Below are 15,115 nucleotides of genomic sequence, written 5' to 3'. Positions count from 1 at the left end.
AGGTCAGAGTTCCCTGTGTCCTTTGGCTGCCCAGGGGTCCGGTCCTGAGCACCGCCCCAGCCCCAGCCACTGCCCCCAGGCAGGAGGCAAAGCAGCTGTCCATGCAGGCAAGGAACCCAGCGGAGATGGGCTCGGCCCCAAGCCTGGCCCCTGCACCCGCCCCCCGCGCCCCTGCCCAGCGCTCGGCACTCACCTTCCGCACCCCAGCGAGCGCCCTGAATCAAGTGGTCTGAGCCGTCCAGTGAGCCCCTCCTGGGGTTCCTGGAGAAAGGAGACAGCAAGCGCAGCGGCACCAGCCTGATCCCCCAGCAGGACCTGGCACGCAGAGCCCCGGCGGGAGGAAGGAACGCCTGAGGCCGTCTCCCACGGCGGGCGGGCGGCCGGGTCTCGGGAGCCGCGGAGAGGGGCAGGCGGGGAGGGGAGCGTGCGTGCGGAGCAGAGAGCAGCGGAGTGACAGCGGGGGAATGTCCGTGATGACAGCGACAGGCGCGCACACGGGAAGGCGGGCGCACGGAAGGCGGGCACACGGGCGCACACACACCGGAGGCGCTCACCCTTGAAACGCTCCCTTTTCAGGGGGAGACGCTGCCATGAACTCCAGCGGGAGGAGGACTGTTTACCAGGTCCTCTATCTTCTCTCCCCACCCCCGCAGGCTCTCCCTGCCCTGGCTGCCGCCCCCTCTGGCTTTATCCCCTCTCCCCTTGCCTTTGGGGACACAGGGGCAGGACCCAGGGGACAAAGGCTCCGGGAAGCTGGGTCTGCATCCTGTTCGGAGGTGGGGGCAGTATCTCCCACCCTGCCTGTAGGAAGGGAAAGCTGATCTGGGTCTCTGTCAAGGGGTGGCTTATTCCAGAGGGGGTACCTGGAGGGGTGCACGGGGGCCCATCTGCCTGGTGGTCCTTCGGAAAGGGGCCCCAGGCCACACAGCCAGGGGCACACGGTCACGCAGAGGTCACTGAGCCTCGTGACCCCTGACCGGGGCTATCTGGGGAGGGAAATGCAGGCAGGCTGGGCCGGGGGCCTGGGGTCAGGTTGCCTGGGGCACCCTGGGGTGAGCCCTGAGGAGGGGCCAAACCCAGCCCCGCCTCCCCGGCCTGGGCTTCTGCTCCTGGCTCTGGGCTGGATGGGAAGAGACTGGTATCAAGAACTCAGAGACGTCTTTACCAGCCAATCAGGACAAAGGAGTGGGAGAAACTGATATTCCAAGGGAAGGCAAGCGTTGATCCAAAGGAAAGAAAGCCAGGCACCGAGTCAGGGGAGGAGTGGCGGCCAGAGCTGGACCCGAGGTGACCTTCCTGGCATCTCTTGAAACCTGCCTGACAGCCGGACACGTGGCATGTTTCTGGCATCCCTCTTCCATTTCGCCTGCTTTGTGGGGGATCCACTGTCAGCCCTGGGTGCAGGTTGAGAGACCCCCCTGACTCAGGATGCTCCCACACCCTCTTCTGTCTGCTCCGCCGTCCGACACAGCAGGGATCCCGTCTCCCACCCCACGCCCATGTCACATGCACCTCACCTGCCCCCAAACACGCTTCCTGTCCCCCAGCTGCAGCAGAGTGTGTGTCCTTCCTGGAGTCTGGGACCCTCTCCTCACCCACGGGGTACATCCCGCTCCTTGAAAACTCAACCAGAGCTCACGTCCTGGTGCACCGTCCCAGGCTAGTGCCCGTGGGACCTTCTTCTCTGACCCATATCACAGAGGACGCGTGGCAGCTTTCTATGGGTGGTTCACCCCCTTTCCTACACCGGGGGCTGTCCCGGAAGAGGGGTCCACCTCGCCAGGCTGGTGAGGAATGAGCCGGAAGGAAGAGCCCAGCCGGGTGGCAGGGGCCCAGAGGCTAGACTGTGTTGCACGCTGACCCGCCATCCGCTGCCTGTTAGCTCCACAGCCCGGGGCTGCCCTGCAGTGACCAGGAGGGATGACCAGGTCTCTGGGGTCCCTGGGCATCAGCTCCCCAGCTGGTACCTAAAAGATGGGCCCCCGCTGACCCCGCAGCCCTCGTACAGGTCAGCACAGTCTGCAGCTGGGTTTCGAGGACAAAGTGGATGGGAGGGTGCGGGGCACGATGGAGTTTCTGCCCCCCCGGGGCATGCTCCCCCCCAGGGAGGGTTTCTGTGTGTGCAGCACAGCTGTTTTGTTTCGCCGTCTGTGATGACAAAGCGGCACGCAGGTGACAGCCAGGACGCAGAGCAAAGAGGTGCATCTCCATACGCCGCCTGCCGCCTGTGGCCTCACTGAGGCTCTTTGTCTGCCAGCTGAGCGCGGGTCCTAGAGAAAAGCTGCTTTGCAGGAAGGCAGGCAGAGGGAAGGCGGGACCCGGCCCCGAAGGGGGACAGGCCGGGCTGGGGCAGGAGGAAGGGGGTCCCATCGCTCCTCCTCCATCCGACTGTGGTAGGTCCCCCTGGGGACCGAGGCCGGGCTCTAACACAAGGACCCGCCAAGCACAGGCCCCGAGGGGGAAGCAGCCTGGAAGGATGGAGGCCTTGCCTGCCCTCGGCCGGGCCTGGCTCTCTCTTCACCATGCGCTCTGCCCTGCCTGCAAAGTCCAGCACCAAGGGCTATTCTCTGCTGCACACAGCAGGCTTCCAGGAGGTGCTGGGGGCAGGGTGGCCAGCCCGGGGTCCGCTGGAGCGAGGGAACGGGGGCCGAGGGCCGCCCTGGAGTCTCTCAGGAGAAGGCTGGGCTCTCGTGGTGTCTGGGGTGGAAAAGCACAGTTTGGGTTGTGAGGCAGGCGTCGAACAGAAGGATGTGAAACAATTCGAGTCCCGAGGTAAAGCCGTCAGGCGTGGCAGAGCGCGGCTAACAGTTCTCCCTGGAGGAGGTTCTTGTGTCTCGCCTGAATTCCCCGTCTCTTTGCGGGTTCCCTCCTGGGTCCTCGAGGGCACCAGAGCCCGGCTAGATCGCTAGCATTCCGTCCCGCATCTACAGAAGGGCGGGGCTCCACGTGGATGAAGGAGTTCAGCAAGGTGCCCACACCGGAGGTAAGGGGAAGGCTTGCAGAACTGGCTTCCCAGCCAAGTGGCTGACTCAGTGGAATTCACAAGCACTTACTTATTTAGCTCGAAAAATATTTATTGAGCCCCGATGAGTGCTAGGTGCTGTCCTAGGTGCTCTCCTAGGTGCTCTCCTAGGTGCTCTCCTAGGTGCAGGTATCGGAACTCAACCCCCCACCCTCCCGCCTGCTGTTAGCCCCCATGCTAACGGGGCAAGACAGACTATAAATGAGAATAAAGTAAATAAGTCATGCATCTTAGAAAACAAAAAGAGTGATGAGACAGAGGGTGAGCACCGGCGGCAGGGAGAACTGCGGTATCTGGGAAGTCAGGACGCCGCCCCAGGAGACGCTGTTTGGGCTGAGATCCGACCGTGAGAAGGAGCCTCGTCCTGAAGTTCTAGGGAAGAGCATTCCCAGAGGGAGAAAGCAGCTGGTGCAAATGCCCCGGGGTGGGAAGAGGCTTGGCCTGTTTGAGGGAGAAGGATTTGGGCTGAAGTCAGAGGTCGGCGGTGGGGCCTTGGACACCAAATTACAAAGGAATTTCACCTTTGTTCTAAGGGCAGCGGGAAGGCCTTGGAAGGTTTTTAGCAAGAGAGAGACGTGATTTGATCTTCAGGAAGGTCCCTCTCCCGGTTCTGTGGGGAGCGACCCGCTCAGGGCTCTGTGGCGTTAATCCAAGTGGCTCTGGGGGTAGCAGTAGGGGTGGAGAGAGTGGGCAGATGCTTGAGGTTCTGGACAAGGGCGGCAGCACTTGGGTGGGACACGGGAAAATGGTAACAATTCGGTAGAAGGTGTGTCCCCACGTGGGGAGGTTTGGGGAGGAAAAGCCAGTTAGGTTTTGAAGTTGTGAAGTTTGAGGTGCCTACTGGTGACCCAAGGGGGCCGGCAGCAGGCAGTTGCAAGTCCTAAATCCTAGGAGCGCGGCTTGCCTTGGAGGAGCCCGTGGTTCCACTGAGACGGAGCCTGGCTCCGGAGAACAGGCTTGAGGTCTCACTCCTCCCATCTCTACCCACAAGCCTCAAAATACTGCTTCATTAGACGGGCACCGACCCCGCTCTCTCAAGACTCCCTGTGGAGGAATCACAGAATTTCTCCCAGCTCAGAGATGCCGGGACTCCGGGAGACTTGGCGGCGAGACATCGAGAGGCTGAGTCTCGCTCGAGAGAGTCTGAGAGCTTTGACCCAGAGGCCAAGGTCACGGTAAATAAGCGTCCCTAAATCCCAAAGGTTGGAACATCCTAAGCTTTCGTGTGACTCCCCTCTGACAACTGTTAGGAGGTTCCTCTCTTTCATGCAGCCTTTTTCCACAGGTGAGAGAAATCTGTCTAAAGTGAACATCAAGGGTGGTCCTAACAGGAAGAATGAGGGGAGGGGCCGAGGGGCCTCCCCAAGCCTTAGAGAGAAATGGGGGGAGGGGAGCACGCCTCACCTGCCGCTCAGGTGCTGCACCTGGGTCTGTCCTCTTTGTCGTGAACCGAGATGTGGGCCTACCAGTCCCCTTCCGGCCCCCCGGACCTTGCAGCAACAAAGAAGCCCCCGAATACGATGCAAAGTCTCGCCAATGAGCCGTCACTGGGGTGACTGCAGAACGTCTCGGGAACGCGGCCTCGTGGCTGGAACCCCGACCCATCCCCGCATCACGGGCCCTGAGCGGGGAGCTTGCCCAGGCCTGTCAGCCCCCTCCTGATGGCGGCTCAAGTCAGGCCAGAGGAGAGGCGAGGTGCCTGACAGACAGCGGTGCGTGGGTCCTGCTCCTGTGTTCAGGGCAGGCGGCTTGGGCGAGGCTTCCCCGGCCGTGAAGCCCCAGCGATAGCAGAGCCGGCCTGCTGTGTGGACACGACCTCAGGACACAGCGGGCCTGGCACTCAGCACACTTTCTATATTCTTGTCTCTGACGGTAGGAGGCCGGCCTCATTTCTTTATTCTTTTCCTTTCACTATAACCCGCCTTTCTTTCTATTCTCTGGCCCCAGATTCCTCTTGGCATCTGGGCACTGGCTTGCGTTCTCCAAGCGTTTGGGGACCAGAGCGGCGTGGCGGCCCTTGTGAGCGGCGGCATCAAAGCCTGGTTTTCTGGGGCTGGGAGCCTCCTGCAGGCCTGGGCGACACGGGCCCAACTTGCGAGGAAGGAGCCCTCTTACAGATGGGGCTGGGGGGCCGGAGCGGAGCGGGGGGGAGGGGCTGTAACTACCCACGGAGGCCCTGAAATCCAGCCTCGCTCTCTGTGGGAAAGGGGAGAGCGGCCTTCCCAGGGCGCCTGCCTCGAGCTCCAGGGATGCAGGTCCGGAGCCGCCGCTGCCCCCACCAGGAAGCTAGTCTGCAGGCTGCTAGTGGCCCCCCTCCCCCGCTCATGGGCCTTCTCCCTCTGACTCAGATCTGACGTCTTCTCTCTCCACCCCCCCACCCCGTCCCCAAACACCCCCATGGCCTGGCCTGGCCCGCTCCTGGCAGCCGTGGGCGTGCAGATGAGGATGGAGTTCCTGCGGCGTACGTTCTGGGCGGCCACCCGGCAGGTGGGTGCCAGGGGTCGGGGGGGGGGGGGCTGGACGCTCAGGGTGAGGACTCCCGACCTGTGCACCTGGCTGCTGCCACGAGCAAGGCCCTGCCTGCATCTCAGCGCCCGGACCCCCTGCACACACTCCCCGCGCGTACACGCAAGGCACGCGCCACGGGCGCACCGCACAAGCACACACACACGTCACACCGTGCACACACCCCTTGAGTACACACCGCATTCACCAAACGGGTATGGGGCACACCCCTGCACACACATCACAGGTGTGCCGTGGACTCCATCCCCACACAGATGCATCACACACACGCACACACCACACACACAGGTGCACAGCTCATGGTTCCCCTCTTCCCTCCAGTGCGGCGCTGCGGAGGGTCCGTGCCCGGAGAGCTGCCAGGACAGTGTGAGCTCCCCACGGGGGGAATACGGTGGGAGAGGGAAGCAGCCCCCAGCCCGCGTCCTCCCGATGGGCCAGCCCCTCCTTCCCTGCAGCCCGGGCTCCACACAGAGGGCCTCCCTACACGGTCGGGCAGGCAGGGGCCGGGGCTCAGTGGCAGGGCCTGGCCTTGACCTCCTTCTGGGTCTCCTCCCAGGGCCTGGACTGCTTCGTCATAGACAACAACGGATTCATCCTGATCTCGGAGAGGCCCCAGGAGGTAAGGCACTCGGGAGGCCCAGCGGCCTCGATGGTCAGAGAAAGCCCAGGGCCAACTAGAGGAAAAGGTCTGATGAAAACGGAGTCTCTTCCTAGAACCACAGCCAGCACCGCAAGACCCCCAGATCCAGACTTCTCAACTCACACGCCCAGAGGAAACCTTACGTCTCGGGTCTTCTCCCACGATTGCTGGCAGGGAGCTGTCCACATGATGAGGCCCCAGCTTTTCTGTCTGCAGCCTTGCCCTGGGGGCCTCCCCCAGAGTCCTACACCCGCTCCTACTGCCCACCCCCTACCCCCTCCGCCTCTCCCCTCTCCCATCAGTCCGTTCAGGCGGCTGTAACAAAACCCACAGACTGGGCAGCTTACAAACCACAGTTCTGGGGGCGGGAGATGCGAGACCAGGGTGCCAGGGGCCGGGGTAGGCCCCGTCCAGGTTGCAGGGCTCTCACTGTGCCCCCTCCTGGCGCGAGGGACAGGGAGGCCTCTGGGGTCTCTTTTCTAAGGGCACCAACCCCACTGTGAGGGCTCTGCCCTGGGGGGCGTTTCAGCATGTGAATCTGGGGGACACACAGGCCACAGCGCCCACCCTTCTATCTCCTTGGGGCCGGGTCCAGGCCTTCCCGCTTCCCGTCTGGACCTCCCTTGTGGGAAATTCTGTCCTAACCCTCCAACCTGGCTTTGCTGCGAAGGGAGTGAACGGTGGCACTCCCCATCACACGGCACGGCTGCGCACCCAGGAACCCCACGTGCCCAGACCGGCCGAGGAGAAGGTACAGCCACAACCTTGTATTTGCTGAGCCCCAAGTTATTTATTTAGCCAGAAATTACACCTGAACCAATGCTGAACACATTCACCTAAAGCGATGCCTTGAAATGAGCCGGGAGCATCAAGGGGCCTCCAGCCTAAGGGACACGGGGTGTGGTCCAGCGGGAGCTTTGCCACTAATCAGACGTGTGGTTGGGTGGCCTGGGCCCATCTCCCCCTCTTGGAATAAGGGCGGGGCTGCGTGATTTCTCAGGTCTGGGTGCCCGGGTGCCGCAGAGCCGTGGGGAGCGAGCCGATCTATGACAGCAAAGTCACTCAGACTTATATTTCTCTAAGTATTTACCCTTATGTCCTCAGCCATTACGTTATCTTATCACCCCGTGTGTAGTTTCAAAAGGCACCTCACATCCTTTGTAAAACAGAGGACGTCAGTGAAATCTAATTTTCGTCACAGGGTTGGGACCTTCCAGGGGCTTCCACACAGCCCCCTCCCCCCCAACCAGGCCCCATCAGGGGTGGGACGTCCCTCCATCATCTCTGGTGACATTATTAGGCTCATTTTATACCCGAGGGACAAACTGAGGCTCTGCCAGTTCAGGTTATTAACCCAAAGGCTCAGGGCTGCAGAAGAGGCCAACTTTGAACCTAGAGATACACGTAGAGCCGCAACGGGGGGGGGGAGGTTCTAGAAGAGCCCTCCCGGGAGGGGGAGCAGGCTGCGGGAGCAGTGGCTTTGATGGGACCGAGAATTTGTTGGGCGGGGCTGGCGTCCTCGCTGGGCTGGCGGGTGTGGCATCCGGTCTGCCAGGGGTCATCCTCCCGCCGAGCCCCTGCCCCAGGTCATTAGGACCCAGAAGGCCTGGCCTGCGTCAGTCTCCGGGGCTGGTGCCGGGGCTCTGGGGGCTCTGCGGGTGGCGGTCTCCTCCCCCTGGACGGCTCTGACCCCAGACTGGGCTGTGAGGCTCTGAGACGGCTGGAGGGGGTAACGGCGTGTGCGGGCAGCCCTGTGTCAGGAGTCACGACGCCTGTGCTCGGTGGACACTGGAGACTAGAGTGAGGCCTGGCCTGAAGGTCCGCGGAGCACGGAGCTGGAAGCCGGGCGCTGACTGTCCAGCCATCCAGCCATTTCTGCTTTTTTTAAACTCCTTCACTCCACAGCCCTGCCGCACTTACCTGTTGCTCTGTAACAAGTCACCCCCAGCTGGAGGGCTTACACCCCAAGACCCACGATCTCCCAGCCTCTGTGGTGAGGAGCCGGTGTGCTCGGCGGGCGGGCCAGGCTCGGGGTCTCCATGAGGCATCAGCGGGGCCTGACCTGCGAAGGGCCAGATCCCGCTGCCCCGGGGGCCTCCTGGGCTGCGGAGAGCCAGTGAATGTCAGCGGCATGAGGCCGCGGTGCCCTGGGACCGGCTCTCAGAAGGGACAGCGCCACTTGGACCGTGTTCTGTTCACTAGAAGCAGGTCGCTGGGTCCAGCCTACACGCAGGGGAAGGGTACAGAGCCCTGAGGCCCAGGAGGCTGGGCGACTGTGACCCGTCCAGGCTCTCCCACCACAGACCCCTACCCCCTCCCCAGACACACCCAAGAGCCTCAAGGGCCCGTGACCTGGCCCCTCCCCCTTCGTTTGCCCCTCCCCCTTTCCTCCCTGGGCCTCAGAGTGCGGTAGGGGGACCAGTAGCCTCTGGGGAATTGATAGAAATGCAAGTTCTCAGGCCCCGCCCCAGACCGAGTGAACCAGAAACTGGGAGTGGGCGACCACCTGCACTGCAAGCTCCCCCCACCCCCCCGAATGTAATGAGGTCCAAGGACCACTGCCCGGGCCTCTGCCGGTGGTCTGGACGCACCTTGCCACCTGGGCTCACGTGCCGGAAGGCCCAGGTGACACTCCCTGTTCTGCCAGGTCCGTCCCAGGGCCCAGGGAGGGAGGCCTGTTGCTTCCATGGTGCCAGTGGGGGCTGCCCTCCCGGAGAAGAGGCGGGTGCTCTCTGCCAGGGCAGCCTGTCCTGGAGGTCACGTTGAACGGGGGGCACCTTTCTCCACTGTCCAGGAGCTTGTCTTACTCTCAGGAAACTCCCCTTCCAGAATCAGGGGTCTGGACAGCGGGGATATCGGTGAATAAGCCTGGAGTCAGGACAGACTCGGGGGACAGGCTCGTGGGGAGGGAGCCAGCCTCCCCAGGAGCCTCGGTTCCACCCCGATCAGGAGGCTCAGATCACTCAGCCTCGCCCTGGTCGCTTCCCTCACTCTGCCCTTCAGCAAATGCGCAAACAATCACCATGGCCTCTGGGGATCCGCCCGCCAGGATCTCGCTGTCTGGTAGCACAGACACACACACATGCACGTGCATAAAACACACACGACAAATCAAGTTTCACCTTCCTGCACGCGATTCACCCAGAAGTGTTCAAAGAATTCTGCACCTTTTAAAAACAAATCTGATTGCAACGCCTAGATTGATTTCACACCAACTTAGAATTTAAAAGCACTGAGAGGCGTGGCTGGAGCTGTCCCAGGAGAGGGCGGGTGGAGTGGAGTCAGATGGGCCACGATTCAAGGGCGTCTGGAGAGGAAACCCAAACACAGGTGAAGTCTGGCACTCAGAGCAATGTCCTCATCCTGCTTTCCCCCCTCCTCGCCCTCACAGATGGGACGATTCCTGGGGGAGGTGGACGGCGCCCTCATGACCCAGCTGCTCAGCATGGGGGTGTTCAGCCGGTAAGTAGGGCAGGCGTCACACACCCCCCCGGAATACACACTGAGGAGGGGGGGTCGGATGCTAAATGGACCAGACAGACTTCAGAGCCCGACCTCAGAACCCACAGTGAGCCCCACAGGGCTCCAGAAGCAGCCTTTCTGAAGCCTGGAACTTGATGGGGGCAGGGGAGGGGGGAGGACGGGGAGGGGGGAGAGGGGCTGAGGTCATGTGACCCTTAGCAGGAAAACCAGATTTGCCGTTCGTTGTCTTTGAAGCACAAAGACAAGAACAGAAATGTCGTTTTCTGACCTGCTGATCACGCACCCTCCTGGATCCAGGTGTCCAAAAACCTGGCTGCAAACTCCCCCAGGGCGGGGGCGGGGCGGGGGATGGGGTCCGGACTGCCATGCCCTGCTTCTGGTTTCAGAGTGACCATGTACGACTACCAGGCCATGTGCAAACCTCAGACCCACCACCACAGCGCCTCCCAGCCCCTGGTCAGCGTGAGTGCCACCCCAGACCCCGCCCCTGCCGGACGCCAGCCTGTCCCTTTCTCTCCAGGGCCCCAGGGCCACTCAGTCCTCTCCCAGCGCTCCCCGCATGCAGCCCGCTCCCCCGCACCAGGGTCTTATCTGGGCGGCCTCAGGGCAATTGCTCTGGCAGAGGAACAGGCTGCAGCCCCTTTCTTGACTGGTTCCCCACCTTCACCCCCAGTGCCGTCCACACATCATCAGGGACCCCAGAGATGCCACCCAGTGTGATGACAGGCATCGTCCGCCCTACAGTAGGAATTCCCCAGAAACCGCAGCTTCCCGCTGCTCCCGCTGCCAGGAAGGGGCGGGGGAGACCCCGGGGTGTGGTCTCTGATGGTGCAGAGCGAGGGGGCCCTGGGGCTCACGGTGTGTTCCCTCTCCTCCCAGCCCATCGCTGCCCTCCTGACTGCTACCAGGTGGCTGGTGAACGAGCTCTTGCTGTGAGTGAGGGGCGGGGGGGCTTTGTGCAGGGGTGGTTTATGAGGGAGCCCATTGAGGGGAGCTGCCGAGGTCCCCACGACCCCAAAGGAGGAGGGTGAGGTCCCCAGGTGGAACCGGCCAGGCCTGTATGGGACGCCCCTCCTACATGCCGCTGCCACCAGGAGCCCTCAGCAGGGACAAGGGTGTCCTGGGGGCGAGAGGCAGACAGCTTGGGGCCCCACTGGAGAGGGCAAGCAGGTCTCCAAGATTCACTTGTGCCTGACAGGCTCCTGCTGGAGTGGAGCGCCTGGGGCTCCTGGCGTGGGGACAGCGGGGCCGAGGGTGAGTGTTGTTCCAGCCTCCACCTGGTAACCGTCACCTCAGGGGGAGGGGCGGGGGCTCCGGAGTCCACCGCTCACATCTGTCCTGTCGGCTTCTCTCATCACCTTCCCTCACCCCTGTGTGACGTCACACCATCCCGGGTACCACCAATCCACGTGACATCATCCATCCCACGTGACGTCATTCACCCCGTGTAACATCATCCACCTCGTGTGACATCATCCATCCCATGTGATGTCATTCATCCCGTGTGACATCACGCCCACATGTGACATCACCACCTGTTTGATATCATCACCACCCCACGCCGTGCACGGGTCCTGGGCAGCCAAGGCCGTCTTCCATCACTGTAAGTAGGGCGGCCAAGGAGCTGGGTGCTGGGCTGGGCGCTGTCCCGGGAAGCTCCCTCCATCTGGACCCCCTGACTCCAAAGGCCCCTCCCAACTTACAGCCCTGCTCCTTCGGGGTGTGGGTGTAGCCCAGAGCTCATCCCACGCAAGCGCAGCCCTGCCCCAGGGAAATGCAGCACCCCAGCCCTCTCCTGGTCTGAGAGCGCTTACAGCGCCAGGAGGAAATCTGCGTGGTCCCAAGGCCGTGGCCCCTCGCGGGCGAGCGGGGTCTGCTCCCCCAGGGGTGGACGTGGGCTCCCCCAGGGGTGGACGTGGGCTCCCCCAGGGGTGGGCGTGGGCCGTCCGGGGCGGCTGCCAGGCCTTTGCCCTGGGTTAGCTGAGTCCTTTCTGGGCCGACTCGAGGGACCACACAGGCCCCACTGAGGAGCCCAGGAAGCTGGGCGCAGGGCCCCCGCCTGGCTCTCCAAGTAGCCACGGGGGCAGGGGGCGGGGGCAGACCCAGGGCTTGTCCAGGAGCTTCCCCCCTGCACGGAGGGAGGGGGGAGAGGACGAAGGGCTGCCGTCTCCCAGGCCCCCCCCCAGCCCCTGCCCTCCTCTCAGCCCCTGGACGTCACTGCTGATGGTGAGGAGAGAGACGGGTATCCCCAAGGGTCCCCAGGCGCGTCACCCACACGCAGCCACTCCCCTCCCCGGCCCCAAGTCCTGGCCGGGAGCCACCTGCCAGTGGACGGGTGTCTCACTCCTGGCGCGGTGACCGCACTGCCCGGGGCGTCAAAGCCCATCCCCGCAGCTGTGGCCGAGGCGCCCCTGAATCCACGCCCTCTCCGTGTCCCCACAGCCCACAAGCACAAGAAGCAGGACGTGCTGCAGCCCTGCGACACCACCTACCCCGTGTTCGTGCACGAGACGGCCATCCGGGGGGCCAACGGCATCGTGGAGTGCGGGGGCTGCCAGAAGTGAGAGGGGCTGAGCGGGACGGGGGAGGGATACCCGCGGGCGAGGCTCAGAGCAGAGACCACAGGCCGCGCGCCCAGGGCACCAAGTGCGGGGCTGGCCGGGGACGGAGAGGCGGCCCGAGGCCAGGGCAGGCTCGAGGAAGGGGCGCCAGCTCTCCCTTAGACGTCCGTCCACACAGAGGACTGAGAGGCCCCGGGATGCTCCTGGGAGTGGCTGGGGCACCTGGCACTTCCATCCCTGGGTCCCACTCCCGAGGGGAGGTCGCTGGTCCCCCAGCTCCGCCAGGCCCTGACCCAGGGAGGAAGGGAGGCCTGGCTGAAAGTGCTGGCCCGCTGACTCTCACCTGGACCCCGGGCCGCCCCCCGCCCAGGAGGTTCTGTCCTGACCCCGAGGCTATGGTCTCCCCTAGGCTGTGCTGGAGGGAGGGATTCTACCATCACCGCAGCCAGTTTCTCGGGAATATTGTTATTTGTACACTTATCTCAGAGGCTGGCAGTGCGGACACACGAGCAGTGTGGGTAAAGCCAAGTCCTCAGAGCAGACGACCTTGATTTAAGAGGGGCTGTGTGGCCTCGGGCGCGTTACTCAACCCGCTTCTGGCTTCAGTTTTCCCACCTGCAAAACACGGATAATACCAACCTCATACGGCGCAGTGAAGGTTAAATATATACGTGTGCCTGTGTGCACATGTGTATGTATGCATGTGCGTGTCCACGTGTGTGTGCACGTGCATGTAGGAAGTCCTCCACCCCATAGCAGAGGCCGAGCGGTGGCTGTCGCCAACGCACTGGCCGAGCGAGGGACCACGACTGGCTTGCACCTGCGCTCCCTGCCCTCCAGGCGGCGTGTGGGACTGTGGGACCACCTCACGGCCCGGCGCGAGCACTGCATCCCCGCCCGGAGCAGGGGCGGCCGCGCAGCCCTGTTTGCTTGGGACAGTCCTGACTTGCTGTCCCCATGTGTGTCAACAGCAGCTCCTGTCCCCTCCCCCGCAGATGTTTGGGCTTCCTCACTTCCAATCTGCTAGGAAAGGAGCAGAGCAGCTGCAAAGGCTCGTGGGGAAAATAAGCCATGCAGCCCATCGGTTGCTGGGACGGTTCCCGGGCTGCCCCCCGCCCCCCCGGGCTGACCCGGCCCCTCCTCACACCCGCCTCCAAAAGAGCCTCCCCTACAAGCCCAGGGCCCAGCTGCCGCAGGAACCTCCACAAGCCACCTCTCTGCCGCAGGACGTTCGTGATGCAACAGATTCCCTCCAGCAACCTTCTCCTCCTGGTGACGGACCCCGCCTGTGACTGCAGCGTCTTCCCGCCAGTCCTGCAGGAGCCTACGGAGGTCAAATATATCCTCCCGACCCTCCAGCATGTACGGGCGAGGGAGGGGTGGCGGGTAGGACATGACACTGAGGGGCTCAGATTTTGAGAGGCAGAGGCCAGCCTCCCTTTTGCCACCAACACCACCCCTCCCCCAAGAGCATCGCTACCTGTCCTCCCCCCTCCCCGGGGCCCCGGTGCTGCTTCTGACCCCGGAAGCCACTTCCAAGGCAGCTGGTCCCACCAGAGGTCAGTTCTTCCAGAGCTCGGCCCCCAGAGTCTCCGGTACCAGCTCCGTCGGCAGGTGTGTTCACCTTAACAGGGAGTTCTGCACATAACGCCACGGTCAAGTGTGACAAGATGCGCTCCCGGAAGCTCCGCCGGCGACCGGATGCCTGCCACGCCTTCCATCCAGAGGTAGGGGCGGGGGGGGGGGGGGCTCCACCCCCAAACCCTCAGCCCTGAGCTTGTGCCCTTCAGATGTGAGCGCGTCTGGACACGTGGATGCAGCTGTGAGGGCACCCACACGTGTGCATTCACGCTGGGCCCCGTGTCATTCTGATACTAAGTCAGCGGGAGGGACCCGGGGTGTTTTACAAGGAGAGCCGCACCTCCCAGGGTCGGGGCCCTCAGTGCGTCATAACACAGCCTCTCCGTACGGCCCTCACTGCACTCAGCTCCACGTGGTCCAAGCAAGTAGGAGGAAACGGTTAGGCACGTAATACCGCTGGTGACGGGCCCTGTGCACCCACCACGTAGCTGGGCTCCTTGTACATGGGGCCGTCCCTGCTGGACATGGCTGCCTCCACACCCAAGGTGCTCCCAGAGTCCAGGGCTTCTCTGAAGCCCTTCTAAGAGGATGAGCCCACAGCCCCTCCAAGGCTGGGGCCAGCGAGAAGGCTCGAGTCCAGCTCTGGGGCTGAGTGAGCAGCCTCTGCCCTCCCCTAGAAGGCAGGGGTCTAAGAAAGGGGGCAGTATTCCCTCCGCCTGCTGGAACTTCCCTCTCTCCCCAGCCCCTTGGCCCCTATTAGTTGGCCCCAGCGATCCCTCTCCAGACCCCCGGCCACCTCTGCCTGGGGCGGTCACCCCATCGTGAATGCTCTGGGTTCACAGGAGAATGCCCAGGACTGTGGCGGCACCTCGGACACCTCAGCCTCACTCCCCCTGTTCCTGCTGCCTCTGGGTGCCTGGGTACTGCTGCCCCAGCTGCTGCGGTGACACCTGCTCCGGCCGGCCGGTTTTGACAAGGTGACCCTTCCAGAGACATTGTAAAGAGTCAGCAGCTGAAGTGGGGTCCAGCGCTCTACACTTAGGTTCTCACCCAGGTCCATGCTCATCCAGTCTTGGGCTGATGGTCCCCTGCCCCCGAGATTGCTGGACGGAACCAGAAATCACTCCCAGAGATCTTCCGGGTGCCTGGTACCGTCCACCCCGCGTCTCAATGGGCAGCCTCCCTGCCCTCCTACCTTCTCTTTGGAGTCCAGCGCGAACTCAATTTGGACCAAGACAAAAGAGTTTTGTTCCGTCTATTCCCCAGAAGTCCAGACCCAGCCAAAGAAAGGGGCAGCTCTTC

The 15,115-nt window shown here is 63.1% G+C and overlaps 1 protein-coding gene across 1 annotated transcript in view; it reads left to right on the top strand.

Annotated features, from left to right (window-relative positions):
* The window catches only part of CACNA2D4 (calcium voltage-gated channel auxiliary subunit alpha2delta 4), an 80,004-nt gene extending 65,139 nt beyond the window's left edge, over window positions 1–14,865 (top strand). Inside the window, exons 27-38 of the mRNA XM_033867328.2 lie at window positions 5,448–5,509; window positions 5,870–5,914; window positions 6,105–6,167; window positions 9,580–9,650; window positions 10,058–10,133; window positions 10,551–10,603; window positions 10,870–10,925; window positions 11,254–11,274; window positions 12,114–12,231; window positions 13,459–13,571; window positions 13,877–13,959; window positions 14,656–14,865. Of these exons, the coding sequence (XP_033723219.1) occupies window positions 5,448–5,509; window positions 5,870–5,914; window positions 6,105–6,167; window positions 9,580–9,650; window positions 10,058–10,133; window positions 10,551–10,603; window positions 10,870–10,925; window positions 11,254–11,274; window positions 12,114–12,231; window positions 13,459–13,571; window positions 13,877–13,959; window positions 14,656–14,760 (866 nt within the window). The 3' untranslated portion in view covers window positions 14,761–14,865. The remainder of the gene's footprint in view (window positions 1–5,447; window positions 5,510–5,869; window positions 5,915–6,104; window positions 6,168–9,579; window positions 9,651–10,057; window positions 10,134–10,550; window positions 10,604–10,869; window positions 10,926–11,253; window positions 11,275–12,113; window positions 12,232–13,458; window positions 13,572–13,876; window positions 13,960–14,655) is intronic.
* The last annotated feature ends 250 nt before the right edge of the window (window positions 14,866–15,115 follow it).

The sequence above is a fragment of the Tursiops truncatus genome, chromosome 11 (genome assembly GCF_011762595.2).
Source record: "Tursiops truncatus isolate mTurTru1 chromosome 11, mTurTru1.mat.Y, whole genome shotgun sequence".
Classification (NCBI taxonomy): Eukaryota; Metazoa; Chordata; class Mammalia; order Artiodactyla; family Delphinidae; genus Tursiops; species Tursiops truncatus.
The sequence above is the reverse complement of the archived record's forward strand: the minus strand, read 5'-3'. Positions and strand labels throughout refer to the sequence as shown.